This window comes from Bombina bombina, chromosome 6 (genome assembly GCF_027579735.1).
Source record: "Bombina bombina isolate aBomBom1 chromosome 6, aBomBom1.pri, whole genome shotgun sequence".
NCBI lineage: Eukaryota > Metazoa > Chordata > Amphibia > Anura > Bombinatoridae > Bombina > Bombina bombina.
Window position 1 is genome coordinate 134,148,503 of NC_069504.1, and position 25,464 is coordinate 134,173,966.

A 25,464-nucleotide genomic window follows, 5' to 3' on the forward strand; every position below is an offset into this window, starting at 1 on the left:
CCCCCTACACCGCCGCCACCTATATTAACTCTATTACCCCTTAATCTGATCCCCCTACACCGACGCTAGCTATATTAAATTTATTAACTCCTAATCTGATCCCCCTACACCGACGCCAGCTACATTAAATGTATTACCCCCTAATCTGACCCCCCCTACACCGCTGCCACCTATATTAAATATATTAACCCCTAATCTAATCCCCCTACACCGCCGCCATCTATTTTAAATATATTAACCCGTAATCTGATCCCCCTACACCGCCGCCACCTATTTTAAATATATTAACCCCTAATATGATCCACCTACACCGCTGCCACCTATTTTAAATATATTAACCCCTAAAACTAAGTCTAACCCTAACACCCCCTAACTTAATTATTATTGAAATAAATCTAAATAATATTAATATTATTAACTAAATTATTCCTATTTAAAACTAAATACTTACCTATAAAATAAACCCTAAGATAGCTACAATATAATTAATAATTACATTGTAGCTATTTTAGGGTTTATATTTATTTTACAGGTAACTTTGTATTTATTTTAACTAGGTACAATAGCTATTAAATAGTTAATAACTATTTAATAGCTACCTAGTTAAAATAATTACAAAATTACCTGTAAAATAAATCCTAACCTAAGTTACCATTACACCTAACACTACACTATCAATAAATTAATTAAACTACAATTATCTCAACTAAAATACAATTAAATACACTAAACTATATTACAAAAAACAAACACTAAATTACAAAAAATAAAAAAAGATTACAAGAATTTTAAGCTAATTACACCAAATCTAAGCCCCCTAATAAAATAAAAAAGCCCCCCAAAATAATAAAATTTCCCTACCCTAAACTAAATTACAAAAGTAATCAACTCTATTACAAGTCCTTAAAAGGGCCTTTTGCGGGGCATTGCCCCAAAGTAATCAGCTCTTTTACCTGTAAAAAAAAGAACAACCCCCCCCATTAATAAATTTAATATACGCTGGCGGCGGTGTAGGGGGATCAGATTAGGGGGTAATACATTTAATATAGCTGGCGGCGGTGTAGGGGGATCAGATTGGGGGTAATAGAGTTAATATAGGTGGCGGCGGTGTAGGGGGCTCAGATTAGGGGTTACTATATTTAATATAGGTGGCAGTGGTGTAGGGGGATCATATTATGGGTTAATAAATTTAATATAGCTTGCGGCGGTGTAGGGGGATCAGATTAGGGGGTAATACATTTAATATAGCTGGCGGCAGTGTAGGGGGCTCAGATTAGGGGGTAATAGAGTTAATATAGGTGGCGGCGGTGTTTGGGGCTCAGATTAGGGGTTACTATATTTAATATAGGTGGCGGCGGTGTAGGGGGATCATATTAGGGGTTACTATATTTAAAATAGGTGGCGGCGGTGTAGGGGGATCATATTAGGGGTTACTATATTTAAAATAGGTGGCGGCGGTGTAGGGAGATCATATTAGGGGTTACTATATTTAAAATAGGTGGCGGCGGTGTAGGGGGATCATTTTAGGGGTTACTATATTTAAAATAGGTGGCGGCGGTGTAGGGAGATCATATTAGGGGTTACTATATTTAATATAGGTGGCGGCGGTGTAGGGGGGTCAGATTAGGGGGTAATACATTCAATGTAGCTGGCGGCGGTGTAGGGGGATCAGATTAGGGGGTAATACATTTAATGTAGCTGGCAGCGGTGTAGGGGGATCAGATTAGGGGGTAATACATTTAATGTAGCTGGCGGCGGGGTCCGGGAGCGGCGGTTTAGGGGTTAATATATTTATTATTAGGAGTGAGAGGGGGGATTGCGGATAGAGGGGTATACGTGTCGGGATGATGCTTGGGAGGCGTGTTAGACAGTTACGGGAGATTTTATACTTTAGTTAGTTTTTTTTAGGCGGCGACAGTTTCTAAAGTGCCGTAAATCACTGGCGACTCCTGAAATTTGTACTTACGCTTATTTCTGGACAACGCTAGTTTGTCCGACTTACGGCACTTTATCAACTGTCGACGCCGTATATGTGATAGCTCGATGTGCATGGTGAAACTACGGGCGGCGCAGGTTTCCATGCTTGCGCCGTAACCTGCGCCGTATATCGGATCGCGCCCCAGGTGATTGAACTGTTGGAGTGTCCCTTCATCTATCTATCTATCTATCTATATATATATATATATATATATATACATATATATATATACACACACACACCGTAGGGACCATCCGGTAGCAAAAATAGTTTTAATCACAGTTTACGATGTAAGAGTAGAAGGTTTCATTACTTGAAGTGGTAATAGCTATTTTTGGGAAAGATAATGTACTATTTTTATCTTCTCTATTGATCTTGATATTTTTATTTTTATTTTATTTTTTTACATTCGCATTATAAATACAGGTTGTTAAAAGATAAAGGGTTAGATTATGAGTGGAGAACAGTTACGCGCAAACAAAAAGGTGGTTGTAGTAGGTGTTTTTTTAGCTTGTCAGGTTTTTTTGTTTGTATTACAATTTGTAAAGTAAACGCAATTGCTTGAGCGCAATTGAAGTTAACGCGTCATGTTAGCGCGACCTCAGAGCTCTGGTTAACAAAACAAAAAAGTGTCACAAAACACATAAAAAATACATTACAAAGTACAGTTACACTCAAAATAACACCATCTAATAAAATTATTAAAAAAAATATTGCACAAAAAAGTTATAAGGGCTCAAAGTAGAGTATTGTAAAATATTAATATTTTCATATCGGGTTAGCGCACTTAAGAATATGCAATTGGGTTTACGCGCGAGTAGGGTATTAGTTTTTTTACCACTTATTTTGCCCCATTGACTTCTATGGTGGAATACGTTATTGATTTCTTTGATCATATTTACCAAGAGGTACAATATTAGCGGAGGGCACTGCATACCAAACTTCATGAAGGTTGCTACAATGTTTTTTTCCCGTTGTTTCAGCTTAAGAGATAGGAAAAAGTATTGTTTTTTTCAACATTTAATAGCTCAATCAGTTTATTATTATTATCATTTATTTGTATAGCGCCGCCAAATTCCGTAGCGCTGGGTACAATGATAGGGGTATACAATGACAAAGATTTGTGATAAAATACAAACCATAACAGAACTAAACAAATCTAGCACTGGAGGAAGAGGGCCCTGCTCCGGAGAGCTCACAGTCTATAGGTTTAGGGTGCAGAGACATAAGGTTGGGGTAGCTTGTTACATCGGTTGTATTTGCAGCAGTGAGTCAGGCAGTTCATGTACATGTATTAGTTTGGTTCAGATGTTGGATGGAGGAGAGATGGTAAGCCTCTCTGAATAGGTGGGTTTTCAAGGATCGTCTGAAGCTATATAAGGTTGGAGACAGTCTAATAGAGCGGGGTAGAGAGTTCCAGAGGACAGGAGCAGCACGTGCGAAGTCTTGGAGGCGGGAGTGGGACGTAGAGATAACAGGAGTGTAGAGATGTAGGTCAGAGGTTGATCGAAGAGGACGGGATGGGGAATATTTCACGATGAGAGAGGAAATATAGTTGGGAGTTAGACTGTTGAGTGCTTTGTAGGTTAGGGCTAATACTTTAAATTGTATTCTGGAGTGTATGGGGATGAGTCTAGCAGAAGCATTCATAATAGATTGGAGGGAGGAGAAGCAGTGTTTTGGAATGGCATTTAGGAGTAGATTGCAATAATCAATGCGTGACAGGATGAGGGAATGAATAAGTATTTTTGTAGTTTTTTGAGTAAGGAAGGGACGAATTCTGGAAATGTTGCGTAGGTGTGAACGGCAGGATTTGGTAAGTGTTTGTATATGTGGGTTGAATGTGAGTTCTGAGTCTAGTGTGACCCCAAGGCAGCGAACCTGGGGTGAGGTGTTGAGAATAGAGTCTCCAACCATCAGAGAAATGTCAGGTGTCGGATGTCTCGAAGAGGGGGGGATAAGAAGCAGCTCAGTTTTGGACAGATTGAGTTGGACGTAGTGTGAAGACATCCAAGAGAAAATTGCAGAGAGGCAGTCAGAAATCTTGTTGAGTAAAGAGGGAGAGATATCAGGAGAGGAAAGATAGATTTGGGTATCATCAGCATATAGGTGGTACTGGAATCCAAAGGAGGCTATACGTTTTCCAAGGCAGGATGTATAAAGAGAGAAAAGCAAGGGGCCCAAGACAGAGCCTTGCGGTACTCCAACTGAGAGAGGCATAGGATCACAAGATATGTTGTTAAAGGAAACTGAAAACGAGTGGTTTGAAAGATATGATGCAAACCAGGAGAGGACTGTGTCTCCGATGCCAAATTAATGTAGTATTTTTAGGAGGAGAGGATGGTCAACTGTGTCAAAAGCTGCGGACAGGTCAAGAAGAATTAGTAAGGAGTAATGGCCTTTTGCTTTAGCTGATAACAGGTCATTTGTTACTTTAGCAAGAGCGGTTTCTGTTGAGTGTTTAGGGCGGAAACCAGATTGTAGTGGATCAAGTAAGGAGTTAGTTGTGAGAAATTGAGTTAGCCGATTATAGACTAGTTGTTCCAATAATTTTGAAGCAAAGGGAAGTAAGGAGACCAGTCGATAGTTAGAAGGTGTGGAGGGGTCAAGCGAGGGCTTTTTTAGGATTGGTATGATTGATGCATGCTTGAATGTGTCAGGAAATGTGCCAGCAGTGAGAGATTTGGTTAAAGAGATGAGTTAGGGTAGGGGTTAGTGAAGCAGAGAGAGAGGGAATGAGTCGTGAAGGAATAGGGTCAAGTGGGCAGGTTGTGAGATGAGCCAAGGATAGGAGTGCAGAGACTTCTTCCTCTGTTACAGGAGGGAAGTAGCATAGATTTTTGTTAATAGAAGGGGTGGGTAGGATCGCTGGGTTTGCGGGGTGTGAGGTGCAGATCTCTTTTCTAATGGTGTCAATTTTATTTTTGACGTGATCAGCAATAATTTGAGCAGTGAGGTTGGTAGTGGGCGGGGGGGCAGGCGGACGTAGAAGGGAGTTAAAGGTTGAGAACAGTTTTCTGGGGTTGGATGCGTGAGGTGACACAAGGGAGGAGAAATAGACTTGTTTGACCAGGCTGAGCGCAGAGTTGTAGGACTTTAGGGTGAATTTATGTTGGAAATCAGCAAAGGTGCGTGATTTCCTCCACTGCCGTTCAGCAGCCCGTGAGCATTGCTGAAGATATCTGGTCTGTTTAGTGGGCCACGGTTGCCGTCGAGTGATTGATGTACGTCGAAGAGTGGAGGGTGCAGTTTTGTCAAGTGTTGATTTTAGTGCAGAATTATACTGTTTAGTCACGAGGTTTGGACAAGAGAGGGATGAAATGTCAGAGAGCAGAGGACTCAGTTGAGTGGAAAAGTCTGTGAGATCCAAGTCATTTAAATTCCTGTGAGGTAGCAGTTTTTGGGGGGCTTGCAAAGATGTAGCAGGTAGAGTAAGAGAGAAAGTTAATAGATGGTGGTCAGAGAGGAAAGGGGAAGTTAAGGGAGTTGGAAACAGCACAGAGATTTGTGAAGACCAGGTCTATGGAGTTGCCTTCACAGTGTGTTGGAGATGTTGTCCACTGGGACAGGCCTAAAGAGGTGGTAAGGGATAGAAGTTTAGAGGCAGCAGGCGTGTTAGGCTTATCAAAGGGTATGTTGAAGTCCCCTAAGATGAGAGAAGGGACATTAGAAGAGAGAAAATGTGGAAGCCAGGCTTCAAAGTGGTCCAGAAATTGTGATGCTGGACCAGGGGTCCGATAGATAACTGCAACACGAAGAGCTATAGGGGAGAAGAGGCGGATAGCGTGAACTTCAAAAGATGAGAAGGAAAGAGAGGGGGGTGAAGGAATGCAGTGAAAGGTACTGTGTGGAGACTGGAGCATTCCTACTCCTCCTCCTTGTCTGCACTGATCTATCAAGCTAAGCTTGATGTAACAAGCTGGGGATATTCAATTTAAAGGTAATAACAGTCACATGATCCTAATTAGCAAAGGTCATAAATTAGAGCAGGATCAAACAAGGCCTAAGCAAACATTGCAGATGGCACCTTTCTTATCAAAATGGAAGACACAGAAAAGAAAGCTTTTTTTAAAAAGGTAATACAGACATACCAGAGATAGATAAAGTTTTGTAGGGGAATAAGCAGTTATAATATGTGTTGCAGGGTTAAAATGGAGTCCTTATGAACATACCAGAGATCAATAAAGTTTTGTAGGGGAATAAGCAGTTATAATATGTGTTGCAGGGTTAAAATGGAGTCCTTATGCACATACCAGAGATAGATAAAGTTTTGTAGGGGAATAAGCAGTTATAATATGTGTTGCAGGGTTAAAATGGAGTCCTTATGCACATACCAGAGATAGATAAAGTTTTGTAGGGAAATAAGCAGTTATAATATGTGTTGCAGGGTTAAAATGGAGTCCTTATGCACATACCAGATATAGATAAAGTTTTGTTGGGGAATAAGCAGTTATAATATGTGTTGCAGGGTTAAAATGGAGTCCTTATGCACATACCAGAGATAGATAAAGTTTTGTAGGGAAATAAGCAGTTATAATATGTGTTGCAGGGTTAAAATAGAGTCCTTATGCACATACCAGAGATAGATAAAGTTTTGTTGGGGAATAAGCAGTTATAATATGTGTTGCAGGGTTAAAATGGAGTCCTTATGCACATACCAGAGATAAAGTGTTGTAGGGGAATAAGCAGTTATAATATGTGTTGCAGGGTTAAAATGGATTCCTTATGCACATACCTGGTGATAGAGAGTTTAATGCTCATACGCAAGGTAACATAAAGCCCATCCACTCAATGGTGTCTTGGTATATCAGAAACTATAGTTTGTCAAATACTTGCATAGTGGCTATATCCCCACAATGCACCTTGACAGCTTTCCTTTGTGTAATTGTGCAAACCTTTTAAAGAGTTTGCTCCTTTTTGAAAAAGTTTGGATACTCTGAGACATTATCTTGTGGTTCCACAGGATCTGTATGAGGACTTCTGAAGCAAAGGATACTTGCTACTTGAGTATTGTGATTTTTATAGGTGCAATTTTATTTCTGTCTATTATTCTAATAAATTGCTTCTGTGAATCTTGGATGCGTTTTTATGTTCCTTTGTGTATGTTTATTAGAAGTGTGTTAAGCTAGAGGTCTCACAACAACATAATTAAGGGTAGCTGCTTCTATCTGGCATTAAGGTACTACTTTTTACATCTTTTATGTTTTTTACATAAGGTTTTATTAATTGTGAGGATGTTTATATTTTGATGTATTTATATTAATTTTGGTATTTCAGTCTTTTGTTTGTTTTTACAATACCTATATAATATAGTGCTTTGATTGCGCTGATTTAGCACCCAATCAGTTTGCTTATTTTCAGCATTTCCAATCACTGAGGGTGCCCATAAAGACATTTGTTCAAACACCTAAAAAGTGAAACATTAATTGTTCATGAAAGTCAAAATTAAACGTTTATGGTTCACACAGAGCATGCAATTTTAAGAGGCTTTTTAATTTATTTTGAAAATGTATTTTGTTTTCTTGGTATCCTTAGTTGGTAAGCATATCTAGGTAGGCTGAGGAGAAGCTGGTAATTGGGTGCTGCACATATATGCCTCTTGCCATTTACTCACCAGATATGTTAAGCTAGCATCCAGTAGTGCATTGCTGCTCTGGACCTAAGTTTAACTATGTGTTTAATCTTTTTACAGAGGCTAAACATAGTTATGCAGGCAATAATTTGATAATGAAATGTTCCAGAGCTTTTTATTTTTGCACTTTTGAACAATTCTGCTATATTTTTTACACACTCAAGTTGTAAAGTGCACTATATAAGGTTTGAAAAAAACCATAATCCATGCAAAGTAAATTATTTCGAAGTAATCACTAAGACATGCAGCCTTTCATTGTTTCAGTGTGTATCAATACCAGCCCACTCTCAGATGGTTCGTAAATTCCAATACACGCACCAAAGGTTTTTAGGTAAATGTCAATATCTTCAAAGATGCTATTTGGAAAACTTGTCATGAGCGATGCGTTTTCATACTACGAACTATATAAAATTGTTTTATAGCTCTCATTAATAGAGGTTATTTAAGAGAATATTGACTTGTTTAAAACAAGATTTCAGATTAATGGTAAATCCATGCAATAATGTTTGTTTGTTGGTTTTTTGATGGATTATAAAAATACGTTTTGCTTCTAACATTATCAGATATATTTGATTAACTGAATTCTGTTCTCATTTTGGTTATCTAATTAATAAAAAAAAATTGCATCCATTTTACTCCAAATTATGTTTACCTTTCTTTGGTGTTTATGAGGATTTAATTATATTTTAACTATATCTCCATCTGTACTTCACATTGAACTGGTCAGAAATGCATTGAAAGGACATGGAAATTAAAATGACATTTTCACGATTTATGGTAGAGTGCACAATTAAAAAAAAGAAGTGCAATTTACTTATTTTGCTTGCTATCTTTGTTGAAAGTTCACTCATTTCTATGAGAGCATACTGCGGTAGGCTAATGCATGTATTCTTGTCTTGAGCACTATATGGCAGCAGTGCTTGCAACAGTGTTTATAACATATAGTTCTCAAAATACATGAACGCTTCTGAGTCTACCACAGTATGCTATTATCGAAAGGAGCTAGTTTACAACAAAGGATAAGATGAGAAAGAAGAAAAATGATAATTGAAGTAAATCAGGAAGTATTTTTATTATTATATGACAGTTTGATTTTGACTTCCCTGTACCTTTACATTTTGGAGCCATTTATTGCCTACAATTTAGCATAATAAAGGGTTAAGTACTTGTGACAAATATCTCCTGCGCTATACAATGTTGTTTTGTATATCTAAATATTACCTGATATATAAACATACTGTTGAGCTTTATATAATACATATTGGACTTGCGCATTCAGCATTTTCGTTCAATCATGAATGCGGAAGTAGGTTAAGTTCAGATCTTTTCGGAGCCGCATTTCTTGTGAAAGTAAAGTGCACTTAGATCTGGATTGCACGGATCTTAGTGTGCTTCACTTTCACAACAAGAAATTCAGCTCCGAAAAGATCCGAACACTACAAAAGTCAACCTACTTTCGCATTCGCAGTCTTAGGGCCCCTCCCCCTTAATCACTCAGATCCGATGGGCTAGATTAGAGAAGACAAGGAACATGATTTTTAGACACCACAAAACTAAGGTTCCTGACACACAAGTTACAAAGCCCTTGCTTGTATATAAAGACCTGGGGAGAAAAACACCTCTGTGCGACAAGGTAATTAGCATAAATATACATACATATACATACTACATATACATACTGCTGCGCCAAAAAAACTTCTAACACTGTTTTAAATTATAATTTATAGAAATATTAGGAATATATTAAAATATTTTCTGCAAATAAACATTTCTTATTATCTTCTTTTTAATTTAAGACCAGTCCCTGTTAAGCCATTCCCAGTTCTTAGGAGGTATATTTACAGCTGCCATTTCTTTTTCTTTCCTTATGTCACACTCACGACTTTGTTCTGCTTCTGATTTAAACAGACAATGTTTTCAGGCAAGCCGTTCATACAAGTTTTGTTGTATTCAGATCTGCTGCAGATGGGCTGGACTCTCTCTTTCTCTCCCACCCCCACTCTGAGGTTGATTGCTGCTGTTGCCTATATTTATTTTCTATAACCAGTACTACTGTATTAGCATTTTCAGTATAGGTGGTGGTTTCAATGGGTAAAAGCAGCTATTTCAAATGCAAAATAAAAGTAAAAGAGCTATTTGTAAATTATTTAATATACTCCAGAAGGTAAAAAGGGTTAAATGGGAATAGATTAAAGGCAGAGATTTTACAGTACACTGTAACTTTAAGTGTTTGCCATCTTTTTTTTACTAGGGGTATTGATGCTTATTGTAAAAAAAAAAAGATTAGATTACAACACGCAAACAACTTGTTTATAAAACAACTTAGTAAGATTGGAAGGATATTTATTTTTTCATTTGTGTATCATTTTTCATCAAATTCATTATAATACTTGTTTATAATGGACTTTAACAAAAATAATACACAAATGATTATTATTATACCAATTTGTAATGCACCAAAATATTGTGCATAGCTATGCAGGGGCTACAGTAAATACAGACAAGAAAGGGAACACAGACGGGACACAACCGGACCCTGCTCACTAGAGAGTTTACAAATGAAAACAATGTCCTTAAAGGGATATAAAAGAGCAAAAACAAAATGCAGCATTTTCTTATGTTTAACCCTTTCAAAGGATTAAACACATAGTTAAAGTCAGCTTTAAATACACATCACTATTTTACCACTAATTTTATATATTATTTTGTTTTATTTTATTTGTATATAAGACCAGACAGTGCTTTGTTTTTCTTGATAGACAAACAGACAATATACTTCTGAAAATAATATATATATACATATTATGGAGTTAATATCCATTTTACAGCAATACATTTATTACACTATCTGAATGCCGCTAATACATTATTTTAATTGCTTGAGTTTTAGTTCTGAAGCAAATCTGTGGTATTTTCTGTTCCGTATAACAATGCGCTTATTTCAGTATATATTCATATCATATATATATATTTATTTTTTATTTTTTTTTACAGACTGTAAGCTCTATTGGGAACAATAATTCAATCTTTCTGTATTTGTGTGCATATTCCCATGTCATATTTTTTATGTATGAAATATTTATTGCATTTTCTGTACTGTGCTGCACAATATGGTTTTACCTTACAAATACAATAGGATAATTATACAATTAGACTACATACCCCTCTTTTGGGAAGTGTTACTAGATAAACAAATATTCAGAAAATCATTTTCAAAGACATTGCGAAAATCTGTTTTTAAAACTGTGTTGTATAAATCAAATCCTTTGATCCTATTTCTTGCCTGGTTGCAAAGATTCTTTTCTTGAGAGAGGAAAATGAGTTTACCAGATAAGCACAGTGAGGTAAGGAATGTGTAATGTGCACTGTTGATATTTTTGATGTAATCAGCTGTGCTTAAGGCAGGGGTGTGGCAAATCTCTGTCCTTGAGGCCTGTAAAGAGACCAGAAATTAAAGGGCCACTGCTGTTATGGTCGCCCCCTTTAAGTGTCCCCAATGACTTGTTATGCTAGCTTCAGAATATGAAATGTATTGGAAATTGGTCCTTTAGGTTTATTCTTGCAGTTAAAATGGCTGGTTTTGCTTATTAAAACCACCACTCATAATAAAAATGTCAAAACCTAAGAATTGACCTTTGTGTATGCATATAGATAAATAAAAAGATCTGCTCTTCTTGTATGCTTAACCTGTTTGAATGGAAGAGTTCTTGAGGACAATGATTGTGGTTTCAATGTGCAAAAAATGATAATTTAAATACAAAAATAAATTAGAAGAGACTATTTTCCGTTCATTAAATAAACATGAACCATAAGCTCTAACACCAAATACACAAAATGAGGCTAGTGGTTATCACTATTACAATCATGTGGCAGTTATACAAACATAAAAACACTTATGTGAATTGTGGGAAATCACTCTCTGAAAGGAGGGGATGTATGGTATATATTTATAGTGAGGAAATGATAAATCAGCAGAACTTCCAACATAAAACTAATGCTTTAATGTCGTTGACAATCACAGGGCAGCTGAGGGGACACAGGACATTTGAAACACAAGAATTCCTGCTTTTCTCACACCCAATGTTGTTTTATCTGCATGTGGTTCCATCAGGTGATCACTATTGCCATGGTGATCAGCTGTTATTGAACCTGGGCATGTGACCCCTTCTTTAAAAGAGAGGCTACTCCTCTTTCAGTTGAGGGGGGTACTTACCCCATTTTAGAACTTATTTAGGGGTGCTAGGGTCTCTTTTAAAGCTCAGAGCTCTGTAAAGGTCACCTAGTATACAGGTGATTGCAATTTCTATAGCAATCATCTGCTACATAAAGAGGCATAAGACCCCTTCCTTAAAACTAGGTTATCACCTATTTTAGGTATTTTAATGTATGTTGTGGGTAGGGATCTCTATTTCCTTGCAGCATTCTGCTCTTTTTGGAGCCAGACTTCTCCTAACACTCTAAGATCTGGTTTGGCACATATTTTAGTGTGTTGCATGTTCATAAGAAGTAATCCGGCTCCGAAAAGAGCCAAATGCAGTGAAAAGCCTACTTCTTCCTCATTCACAGCTAATGAAACTGCCAAATGCAAATCCCTAGTGTTGGGCCTCTTCAAACTGGAGTCTCATACCCCTCACACACTGTACTGTTAATTGGAGCTGGTAATCACCCATACATTCTCTCTCTTACTTCAAGGATCTCATAGCCCTCTAATTAAATCGGAGGGGGAGCTAGGAACTCCACTTAAAGGGACACAAAACCCTTCATTTGAAAGAGGGGAGTCTGCCCTTACAAATGAGGGGTAATCTTTTCCTTTAACATAAACCGGATGTGAGATTGGGGCTGTGTTAGAGCCCCCTTGGGGAAAACAGTATTTTAAAGAGACAATCTACTGTGATTGTTTTTCTCCCCTTTAATGTGTTTCCAATTATTTATTTTACCTGCTGGAGTGTATTAAATATTTTTTTTAAAATAGCTTCTTAACCTTTATGTTGTCATTTGAAATATCTGATTTTGCCTGTTGTATCCTCACCAATACTTTAAGTATTACTCTCACTGTATATACAGTGAGAGATAAGATAGAGGATTTTGCTTAATTATAGACATTAGGGCTGGGCGATTTAATCGCAATTTTCTTATAAATGACTATCACCTCCTAGATTACGAGTTTTGCGTTAGAAGCTGTGCGGTGCTAACGAGCAGTTTATGCTCACCTCTCACTTGCAGACAGCGCTGGTATTATGGGTTTTTACAAACCCGGCGTTAACCGCAAAAAAAGTGATCGTAAAGCAAAATGTAGCTCCACATCTCACCTCAATACCAGCGCTGCTTATGTTAGCGGTGAGCTGGTAAAACGTGCTCGTGCACAATTTCCCCATAGGGATCAATGGGGGAGAGCCAGCTCAAAGAAAACCTAACACCTGCAAAAAAGCAGTGTAAAGCTCCTAACGCAGCCCCATTGATTCTTATGGGGAAACACTTTTTATGTCTACACCTAACACCCATGAACCCTGAGTCTAAACACCCCTAATCTTACACTTATTAACCCCTAATCTGCCGCCCCCGACATCGCCGACACCTGCATTATATTATTAAACCTAATCTGCCGCTCCGGACACCACCGCTACCTACATTATACTTATGAACCCCTAATCTGCTGCCCCCAACATCGCCAACACCTACATTTTATTTATTAACCCCTAATCTGCCACCCCCAACGTCGCAGCCACTATAATAAAGTTATTAACCCCTAAAACTAAGTCTAACCCTAACCCCCCTAACTTAAATATAATTTAAATACATCTAAATAAAATTACTATCATTACCTAAATTATTCCTATTTAAAACTAAATACTTACCTATAAAATAAACCCTAAGATAGCTACAATATAACTAATAGTTACATTGTAGCTAGCCTAGGGTTTATTTTTATTTTACAGGCAACTTTGTATTTATTTTAACTAGGTACAATAGTTATTAAATAGTTAATAACTATTTAATAACTATTGTACCTAGTTAAAATAAATACAAAGTTTCCTGTAAAATAAAACCTAACCTAAGTTACAATTACACCTAACACTACCACTACAATTAAATTAATTACCTAAACTAAATACAATTAATTACAATTTAAAAAAATTATCTAAAGTACGAAGAAAAAAAACACTAAATTACAGAAAATAATAAAATAATTACAAGATTTTTAAACTAATTACACCTAATCTAATCCCCCTAACAAAATAAAAAGCCCCCTCAAAATAAAAAAAACCCTACACTACACTAAATTACAAATAGCCCTTAAAGTAATCAGCTCTTTTACCTGTAAAAAAAAATTACAATTCCCCCCCCAACATTAAAACCCACCACCCACACAACCAACCCTACTCTAAAACCCACCCAATCCCCCCTTAAAAAAACCTAACACTACCCCCTTGAAGATTACCCTACCTTGAGAAGTCTTCACCCAACCGGGCCGAAGTCCTCAATGAAGCCGGCAGAAGTGGTCCTCCAGAGGGGCAGAAGTGGTCCTCCAGACGGGCAGAAGTCTTCATCCAGACGGCATCTTCTATCTTCATCCATCCGGCGCGGAGCGGCTCCATCTTCAAGACATCCGACGCGGAGCATCCTCTTGATCCGGAGTCTTCTTCAACAATGACGGTTCCTTTAAGTGACGTCATCCAAGATGGTGTCCCTTCAATTCCGATTGGCTGATAGAATTCTATCAGCCAATCGGAATTAAGGTAGGAAACATCCTATTGGCTGATGCAATCAGCCAATAGGATTGAGCTTGCATTCTATTGGCTGATTGGAACAGCCAATAGAATGCAAGCTCAATCTTATTGGCTGATTGGATCAGCCAATAGGTTTGAACTTCAATCCTATTGGCTGATTGCATCAGCCAATAGGATTTTTCCTACCTTAATTCCAATTGGCTGATAGAATAGGAAGGGACGCCGTCTTGGATTACGTCACTTAAAGGAACCGTCATTGTTAAAGAAGACTCCGGATGAAGAGGATGCTCCGCGTTGGATGTCTTGAAGATGGAGCCGCTCCGCGCCGGATGGATGAAGACTTCTGCCCGTCTGGAGGACTACTTCTGCCGGCTTCATTGAGGACTTCGGCCCGGTTGGATGAAGACTTCTCAAGGTAGGGTGATCTTCAAGGGGTTAGTGTTAGGTTTTTTTAAGGGGGGATTGGGTGGGTTTTAGAGTAGGGTTAGTTGTGTGGGTGGTGGGTTTTAATGTTGGGGGGGATTGTAATTTATGCCCCGCAAAAGGCCCTTTTAAGGGCTATTTGTAATTTAGTGAAGGGTAGGGTTTTTTTTATTTGGGGGGGGGCTTTTTTATTTTGTTAGGGGGATTAGATTAGGTGTAATTAGTTTAAAAATCTTGTAATTTGTTTATTATTTTCTGTAATTTAGTGTTTGGTTTTTTTTCGTACTAAGTTTTTTTAAATTGTAATTAATTGTATTTAGTTTAGGTAATTAATTTAATTGTAGTGTAGTGTTAGGTGTAATTATAACTTAGGTTAGTTTTTATTTTACAGGTAAATTTGTCTTTATTTTAACTAGGTAGTTATTAAATAGTTAATAACTATTTAATAACTATTGTACCTAGTTAAAATAAATACAAAGTTGCCTGTAAGATTAAAATAAACCCTAAGATAGCTACAATGTAACTATTCATTATATTGTAGCTAGCTTATGGTTTATTTTGTAGGTAAGTATTTAGTTTTAAATAGGAATAATTTAGTGAATTGTAGTAATTTTATTTAGATTTATTTAAATTATATTTAAGTTCGGGGGGGTTAGGGTTAGACTTAGATTTAGGGGTTAATACATTTAATATAGTGGCGGCGACGTTGGGGACGGCAGATTAGGGGTTAATAAATGTAGGTAGGTGTCGGCGATGTTAGGGCCGGCAGATTAGGGGTTAATAATATTTAACTAGTGTTTGCGATGCGGGTGTGCGGCAGTTTAGGGGTTAATATGTTTATTATAGTGGCGGCGATGTCCGGTTCGGCAGATTAGGGGTTAAACATTTTATTTTAGTTTTTGCGATGTGGGTGGGCCTCAGTTTAGGGGTTAATATGTTTATTATAGTGACTGCGATTTCCGGAGCGGCAGATTAGGGGTTAATAATTTAATTTTAGTGTTTGCAATGTGGGAGGGCCTCGGTTTAGGGGTTAATAGGTAGTTTATGGGTGTTAGTGTACTTTTTAGCACTTTAGTTAAGAGTTTTATGCTATGGCGTTGTAGTGTAAAACTCTTAACTACTGACTTTAAAATGCGGTACCAGGCTTGACAGGAGATGGTCTACCGCTCACTTTTTGGCAGACTCGTAATACCGGCGCTATGCAAGTCCCATTGAAAAAAGAGGATACGCAATTGACGTAAGTGGTTTTGCGGTATTTCCGAGTCTGGCCAAAAAAGTGAGCAGTACATCTGTACCTGCAAGACTCGTAATACCAGCGGGTGTTAAAAAGCAGCATTGGGACCGGCCAACGCTGCTTTTTAACCCTAACGCACAACTCGTAATCTAGCCGTATGACTATGACCTTAATTTTTCAATAAAAAATGTATTTCAGACTACAGAATCTTAATGTACATGTTTCTCAATGTCCAATGCACTCTGGGAGAATAAAAATACAAACCACATATGATTGTGTGTGTATGTATGTGTGTGTGTATATATATATATATATATATATATATATATATATATATATATATATATATTCATAACCTACAGTATTATTTTATTACACTGTGAGTATGCATTTAACTTGCAGCACTAATGTTCTATTAAAAAATAAGCAAGCTTCATAAAATACAGTAATATTCTTAGTTCCAGAGTGAGCAATCTCTGTGCCTGTAGAAATATTGCAAGTAATCGTGCTCCATAGCATGCAGTAATATTCTATTTTGTGCAGTGCAGTATATCATATAAGAGAATAGACAAACAAAAATGGCACTGCCTTGCATAGAGAATATGTGGGGTAAAATGATTAGAGGGACCTTGCACTGCACCCACAAATCTGCAACAGTACTAATCAGTTATATAAAATGCGAGTAAGCTCTATACTCTGCAGTAATGTCTCTATAGCAAACAATAATAGTGTAAAGTAGGCCAGCTGAGCTCTATAGTTTGCAGTATGATTCTAATGCAGAGGAAACAAGCTCTTTATCTTGAATGGAGTATTTTGGCGCGCAGACCTTGCATCCTTCTGGCCAGCTTTCTATTCATGGTTGGAGGGAGCCGCTGTGCTTGCTGCTGCACCGGACAAGAAAACTCTGCTAGTCCATTCAGCACTGCATGGCCGGCTGCCCCCCAGCCCCCCCTCAGCCTGAGCTCAGTCAGTCACCATGTGCTAGTACAGCACTGGTAAGTCACTGCCACCCCCCTTACCTGCATGTGGCCGCCGCGGAGCCCTCCTGTACGTCATAGGTGACATCATAGTGGGCAGGGTTATAAATCGCGTACTCTCACGGTTTTTAAACCGCAGCAATTAATTTCAGTTTAAAACCACATCCGCAATTAATCGTGCAGCCCTAATAGACATAAACTAAGTAGGTTTGTGCTCCCTGCAAGCTCAGCCCATTTGATTGGGTTGTGGTTTCAGTTAGCAGAGACACCTATTTCATATACTGTACATAAATGATTTACCTAAATGGGACATTTTATGCAGCTGGTATAACAAGTCATTTTAAACACATTAAGGGAAACTAGTTTTAGAGTACACTGCCCTCCATCCAAGCTCAAACAAAGTAACATAGAAATCCCTGCAGTTATGATGTTACACATAGTGATGTTACGTGGAGTTCCCTCTGCAGGGAGTGATGAGAAAGGAAAGTTCAGTCTCCTTTCCCATCTGTAGAACGCAAGTCCCCAGGATCTGCATCAGAAAAGCCCCCCCCCCCCCCCAGGAGGACAACATGGTATCATCCAGTACACTTTGACCCTAGAGCAGAGAAAGACAACTTATTATTACACAGTCAAGCACTTAAATATGTTTCTATGCAACATTTCAACTTTATTTGTTACTATTATTTAATATCCAAAGTATACACTTGAGCTGAATAATCATCTCTATTAGTTGAATAGCTCTAGTTATGAATGCATTTGTATGCACCAACATTTCTAAAATAATCTCATTATATATAAGGTGCAATACATTTATGTAAATACAAAGAAAACCAAATGTCTGTTTAAAATATTCTTTTGAAATTAGTATCCAAAATGCTGAAATGAATGCCTGATTTAATTTCCTTTGTGTTTTTCAGGGGTTGCTGATCTTTTTACAGAATCTGCCCACTGGGCATTGGGAAAATGAGGACGTCAGTGTTCTCCTGGCTGAGGCGTACCGGCTGAAATTTGCTTTTGCAGATGCCCCAAATCATTACAAGAAATGACCTGAAACTTGCCACATTTTAAAACTTCCATTATTGTTACTGATTCATAATTTTATATCTTTTTATCAGAGTAATATTTACTTAAAGAGGGCTTTATGGTCCTTATAATACTTAAGCAACTTGTAAAGAGAGATCAGTTGTGAGTCCAGAGCTGATACAAAACTAATGCAGGAGATAGGACGTTTAGACATACAGTTTAGCTACAAGGTTGTCACCGAGATAAGCACCTTCTTATGCTTCATAACACTCATTACAGGGGAGCTTAGATATAACTTTAAAGGCGCATGGACATAGGATTAAATTATCATGAATATTTTCCATGTTACTTGTTTTATTTCTTGTGGTGTCCTTTGTTGAACAGCTGCTTTCTATGAGAGTATACGGAGGTGCATGTATGTGCCTTCAGCTTTACATGTCAACATTGTTTACACAATTTACTATTTTTGTAACAATGTTATACATTGTTGCAAACACCACTGTCATTATAGTGCTCAAGACACATGCACACGTGAGCCTACCTAGGTATTCTGTCATGAATTTTCACTTCTATGTCCATCTAAGTCATTGTCTTACACATATTTAAAGGGACATGAAAGCCAATTTTTCTTTTTTCATTATTCAGATAGAGCATGTGATTTTAGACAACTTTCCAATTTACTCTTATTACCTAATTTGTTTTGTTTTCTTTGAATCCTTTGTTGAATGGTATACGTAGGTAGACTCAAGAGCTGCTGCTTGGTTGCTGCACATATATACCTATATACATATATATATGTTTTGGCTCATCCAATGTGTTCAGCTAGTTCCCAGTAGTGCATTACTACTACTTAATCAAAGGATACTAACACCTAGATTTAGAGTTCTGAGTTCTTGGCCGCCCGCTGGTATTTAGAGTCGGCCAGGTAAAGGTGTACCGCTCACTTTCAAACCGCGACTTTTCCATACCGCAGATCCCCTTACGTCAATTGCGTATCCTATCTTTTTAATGGGATCTGCCTAACGCTGGTATTTAGAGTCTTGGCTGAAGTGAGCGGTACACCCTCTACCGACAAGACTCCTAACGCCTATGAAAAGGCTGTATTTAAGAGCTTTATGGGCTAACGCCGGTATATAAAGCTCTTAACTACAGTGATCTAAAGTACACTAACATCCATAAACTACCTATGTACCCCTAAACCGAGGCCCCCCACATCGCCGCCACTATAATAAACTTTTTTAACCCCTAATCTACCGACCGCACATCGCCGCCACCTACATTATCCCTATGAACCCCTAATCTGCTGCCTCTAACACCGCCGACCCCTATATTATATTTATTAACCCCTAATCTGCCCCCCAACGTCGCTGCTACCTTACCTACACTTATTAACCCCTAATCTGCTGACCGGACCTCGCCGCCACTATAATAAATGTATTAACCCCATAAACCGCCACACTCCCGCCTCGCAAACACTATAATACATTTTATTAACCCCTAATCTGCCCTCCCTAACATCGCCGCCACCTACCTACAATTATTAACCCCTAATCTCCCGCTCGCAACGTCGCCGCTACTATAATAAAGTTATTAACCCCTAAACCTAACTCTAACCCTAACACCCCCCCTAACATAAATATAATTTATATTAAACAAAATAATATTCCTAAAATTAACTAAATTATTCCTATTTAAAACTAAATACTTACCTATAAAATAAACCCTAAGATAGCTACAATATAATTAATAATTACATTGTAGCTATTTTAGGATTTAGATTTATTTTACAGGCAACTTTGTATTTATTTTAACTAGGTACAATAGCTATTAAATAGTTATTAACTATTTAATAGCTACCTAGTTAAAATAATTACAAAATTACCTGTAAAATAAATCCTAACCTAAGTTACAATTAAACCTAACACTACACTATCAATAAATTAATTAAATAAATTACCTACAATTACATACAATTAAATAAAATAAACTAAATTACAAAAAAAACAAAACACTAAATTACAAAAAATAAAAAAAGATTACAAGAATATTAGGCTAATTACACCTACTCTAAGCCCCCTAATAAAATAAAAAAAGCCCCCAAAATAAAAAATGCCCTACCCTATTCTAAAATACAAAAGTAATCAGCTCTTTTACCAGCCCTTAAAAGGGCTTTTTGCGGGGCCTTGCCCCAAAGTAATCAGCTCTTTTGCATGAAAATAAAAATACAATACCCCCCCCCAATATTACAACCCACCACCCACATACCCCTACTCTAACCCACCCAAACCCCCCTTAAAAAAACCTATCGCTAACTGAAGATCATCCTACCTTGAGTCGTCTTCATTCATTTGAGCCGAATTCTTCATCCAAGGTGCGCAGAGGAGGTCCATCATCCGGTAGAAGTCTTCATCCAAGCGGGGCAAGAAGAGGTCTTCCATCCGATTGAAGTCTTCATCCAGGCGGCGTCTTCAATCTTCATCCATCCGGAGCGGAGCCATCTTCAAAGGAGCCAACGCGGACCCATCCTCTTCAACCGACGCCTACTCGCCGAATGAAGGTTCCTTTAAATGATGTCATCCAAGATGGCGTCCCTCGAATTCCGATTGGCCGATAGGATTCTATCAGCCAATCGGAATTAAGGTAGGAAAAATCTGATTGGCTGATTCAATCAGCCAATCAGATTCAAGTTCAATCCGATTGGCTGATCCAATCAGCCAATCAGATTGAGCTTGCATTCTATTGGCTGATCGGAACAGCCAATAGAATGCTGAGCCAATCTGATTGGCTGATTGAACTTGAATGGTTGCGGCGGTGTCCAGAGCGGAAGATTAGGGGTTAATAATAATATGCAGGGGTCAGCGATAGCTGGGGCGGCAGATTAGGGGTTAATAAGTGTAAGGTTAGGGGTGTTTAGACTCGGGGTACTTGTTAGGGTGTTAGGTGCAGACTTAGAGAGTGTTTCCCCATAGGAAACAATGGGGCTGCGTTAGAAGCTGAACGCTGCTTTTTTGCAGGTGTTAGGTTTTTTTTTCAGTCCAAACTGCCCCATTGTTTCCTATGGGGATATCGTGCACAAGCACGTTTTCCCAGCTTACCGCTACCGTAAGCAACGCTGGTATTGAGGGTTGAAGTGGAGCTAAGTTAGGCTCAACGCACCCTTTTTTGAGCCTAACGAAGCTTCTCAGACAACTCTAAATACCAGCGTTGTCTTAAGGGTGCGTTGGGAAAAAAAGCAGCGTTAGCTACGCGGCTTTTTACCGACAAAACTCTAAATCTAGGCGTATGAGAATTAAGCAAATTAGATTATAGAAGTAAATTGTAAATATGTTTAAAATTTTAAAATTGTATGCTCTGTCTTAATCATTAAATATTTATTTTGGGTTTCATGTCCCTTTAAATAATGTCTTTTATACCATTTTCAATAATACATTATCATACTACATACCAAAGAGGCTTATTTCTTTACATTGCTAGTACCATTGAGGCACAACTAAAATCAATTTACATGTGCTTTAAATAATCATGACAAATTTGATAATAAATAGGATTGTTTTGGTGTTTATATAAAACCTGTTATACTTGCATATTTTAACAAGGCTTTGTACTTCTGATAATAAAATAATTGTTTTTATGTAAAGTGTACAGTAAGCAATAAAACACATATTTCTTTACAAATCACTCGGCTATACCACAATCCAATGTGTCATTTTGTGTTAGATAAAAGTTAAAGTAACATTTTCTAACAAATAAGACAGTTTCATAAGCTAAAAACTTGCTTTTAAAATATCCTTCACTCTATAATTGGAATGACGTCTAGTGTGTTCCGTCTGCTGGGAAACGTTTAAACAAGGTTTAATGTCTGTCCCTATATTTCTTTATGCAGCAGGAGACAATAATCATTTACATTTTATGTTCAGTCTTACTAAGGGCTCGTTAGCAATGTGAGGTTCCTCAAACAATTTTAGAAAGGCAAATGTAAGCTTGATACCATTCTGTTTCTCTCTGCGGGGTTCTATGCTTAAAAGAGAAACACCTACATTACAAAATAATACTCAAAGGACAAAAAAAACTTTTTTTTGCGTGATTGTCAGCAAGTTTTGTATAATTGAGCCGTACATCTCAAATTTACTAGTTGTAACTATAGAAATAATATAAAACATATCTCATTAAGTGCATCTTATATGACAAAAGTAAAGTGTATCAAAAAGCAAAACTTGTAACAGGACTTTATAATATTTGCTTTTGCAACCACTACTTTCTTTTCTTCTTTTTCCAAAATCAGTTTATTCTAAAAACGTAAATAAATACAAACTCACTATGTTTGGTTGCTTTTCAGGAAGTTGAAAGACATCATTACTATATGATCATTTTTCATGTATATGTATGTATATATATATATATATATATTTTTTTTTTTTTTTTTAAAAAGCACTAAAATTGTTAGATATGTAAGTTAAGAAGCAGCAGTCTTTAGATTGCAACTTCCTAACCTCTGGGGTGGTGGATTTAAACAAATTAACTGCCTATCTGGAAACATTGTCCACCTGCACCATGTTAAATTGGATCCTAACAAAAAATAATGCCAAAAAATAATGTTAGTATTTTATAAATATCCTGACACAAAACTCTCCAGATCCAATTTGAGACTCTGTGGCTAATTCACTTTTCTTATGATGCGTCTCATCAGATTATTTTTTTAATTTGAAGGCCGTTGAGAAAAAAATAGAATGCCAGATTTGCAATTCTTTTACAATTTTATTACAAAAATCAGCATATGCATATAGTTCTAGAGTCATATACTGTCATGTTTCAGCCTGGAATTGAACCTGGGACCTGTCTCATTTAATCAAATCATTTAATCAGCAGCTTGCTTTATCTGGGAGGTTTGTTTGCAATTCTGGGCCTTGACATTAAGAGTGATACTCTGAAAGACTCTCTGCTCCTGTTTCCTGTGTGAAATACAGATTTGTTGGATTTCCTGGTTCCTGATTTCTGCTACAATTACTGACTACTCTTCTGGATAATCCCTTGGCACTGTTTCATTTTTGGACTGATTTCCTGGCAATTGATCTTGCCTAAAACTTTCTTTCCTAAGGACTGACTCAGGTACTTTTGCTTGCTTGTTTCGTGATACTACAAAGTTCCAATTTGCAGTCTATGCAAGTATCCTGTTTGTTTCTACAAAGTTCCAATTTGCAGTCTATGCAAGTATCCTGTTTGTTTCTACAAAGTTCCAAATTGCAGTCTATGCAAGTATCCTGTTTGTTTCTACAAATTTCCAAATCGCAGTCTATGCAAGTATCCTGTTGGTTTCTATAAAGTTCCAAATTGCAGTCTATGCAAGTATCCTGTTTGTTTCTACAAAGTTCCAAATTGCAGTCTATACAAGTATCCTGTTTGTTTCTACAAAGTTCCAAATTGCAGTTTATGCAAGTTTCCTGTTTGTTTCTACAAAGTTCCAATTTGCAGTTTATGCAAGTATCCTCTTTGTTTCTACAAAGTTCCAATTTGCAGTTTATGCAAGTTTCCTGTTTGTTTCTACAAAGTACCAGTTTGCAGTTTATGCAAGTCTCCAGTTTGTTACAACTGTGTCCAGTCTACAACATATGAAAGTATCCTGCTTGTTATTACAAGGTGCTGCATTCCTGCGTGTTATTACACAGTTCCAGTCTTCAGCATATGCAAATATCCTGTCTGTTATACAAGCTCTGCTTTCCTGCCTGATACTACACAGTTCCAGTTCTACAGCATATGCAAGTATCCTGCTTTCCTGCGTGATATTACACAGTTCCAGTCTTCAGCATATGCAAATATCCTGTCTGTTAAACAAAGCTCTGCATTCCTGATTGTTATTACAAAGCTCTTCATTCCTGCCTGTTATTTCACTGTTCCAGTCTACAGCATATGCAAGTATCCTGCCTGTTATTACAAAGAACTGTATTCCTGCCTAATACAACAACCTATAGACTTTGTCTTATCTAATTGCATATCTCTACATTGCTTTATCCTATAAATAAAACCATCTCCTTTATTTCCTAAAACCTTGTACCTGTTTAATTATGCCTAAAAGGAAAGACTCACGCAGACAAAACACAACATTAACCCCAAAACCTGACACCTCTGCACAACAGCTCCTTACTCCTGAACCTGCTCCCTTGCAGAGTATGACATATACTTTCATTAATGTTGCATGAAATAAGTCTTTGGGGCCTATTTATCAAGCTCCGTATGCCCCTTGTTTCCGCAAGCAGAAACAGAAGTTATGAAGCAGCGGTCTAAAGACCGCTGCTCCATAACTTGTCCTCCTGCTCTGAGGCGACAGACAGAAATCAACCCGATCGACTACAATCGGGTTGATTGACACCCCCTGCTAGCGGCCGATTGGGGGCGGCATTGCACCAGCAGTTCACAAGAACTGCTGGTGCAATGAAACGCTGTCAGCATTTATCGATGTGCAGCGGACATGATACGCTACTTCGTATCATGTCCACTCGCACATTGTTAAATATGCCCTTTAGTGTGCTGCTAATCAAGAGATCCTATGGATTAGTGTGGGGAAATTGCTGCATTTTGGTACTGTGAACTTATTTTGGATGTCTCTTAATTAAAACTTAACTATGGAATAAGATTGCTGTCAAAAAGGCAAGTGTGCATGATTCTTTGACATTGTACATACATTGGGACATATGAATCTAAATCTAAATTTACAAATAAAATGTTATTTTATTTTTTGAAGTATAATTTTTTTGTTTGGGGAAATACAATTCATTTTTTTCCTTTGAAAGTACAATTGTTTTTGGAATGAACCTTTCAGCAGTGTCAAAACACTGTCAAAAATAAATGCTAGTTCACATTTTGCTAAAGGACTTGTGATGTCACAGCAAATGCTTTGTTTGCAATTAAATGTGGAAAATTGCTGACAATCCCAGCACATGTGTATATAAGGTAAACTTTGTAACATTTATCATGTAACATACAACATGGCTTAATATGCCCAGTGATTATTCTCATTTACATAAGACAACACTATACAGATACATATTGATTTTGATGTTTTAATTACAGTTTTCATGGCAGCAGGAAAACTCACTGTAGTATGTGGTTTTCTTTCAGAATGTTTTTTATGGTTTAATTTACCATACAACATGCCTTAATACTAGCAAGGTTTCTGTTCTTCCTTGTATTATACAATAATATACCAATACCATAAAACATGCTTTACATGCCTAAAGTGCTTATTCTGCCTTGTGTAATACAATAATGTATTATTGCAAAGCAGAAAGAAAAGCAGTCTGCCAGGAACGAACAGCAGCATCAATAGCTTGTTCTATGGCCCGGTTGCCACCTTGGATTAGCTTCTTTCTGCCCAATTGTGCTTTTCACAGAGGAAAACTTTCCTGTAGTATATCAGTCTGATCCCGCCAACATGACCAGTCCAACCCCGAAATACCAGGCGATTCTCCTCTGAA

At 37.5% G+C, this 25,464-nt stretch overlaps 1 protein-coding gene across 1 annotated transcript in view; it reads left to right on the forward strand.

Annotated features, from left to right (window-relative positions):
• The window catches only part of TBC1D22A (TBC1 domain family member 22A), a 1,537,055-nt gene extending 1,515,382 nt beyond the window's left edge, over positions 1 to 21,673 (forward strand). Inside the window, exon 13 of the mRNA XM_053716617.1 lies at positions 17,890 to 21,673. Within this exon, the coding sequence (XP_053572592.1) occupies positions 17,890 to 18,018 (129 nt within the window). The 3' untranslated portion in view covers positions 18,019 to 21,673. The remainder of the gene's footprint in view (positions 1 to 17,889) is intronic.
• Positions 21,674 to 25,464: the final 3,791 nt, after the last annotated feature.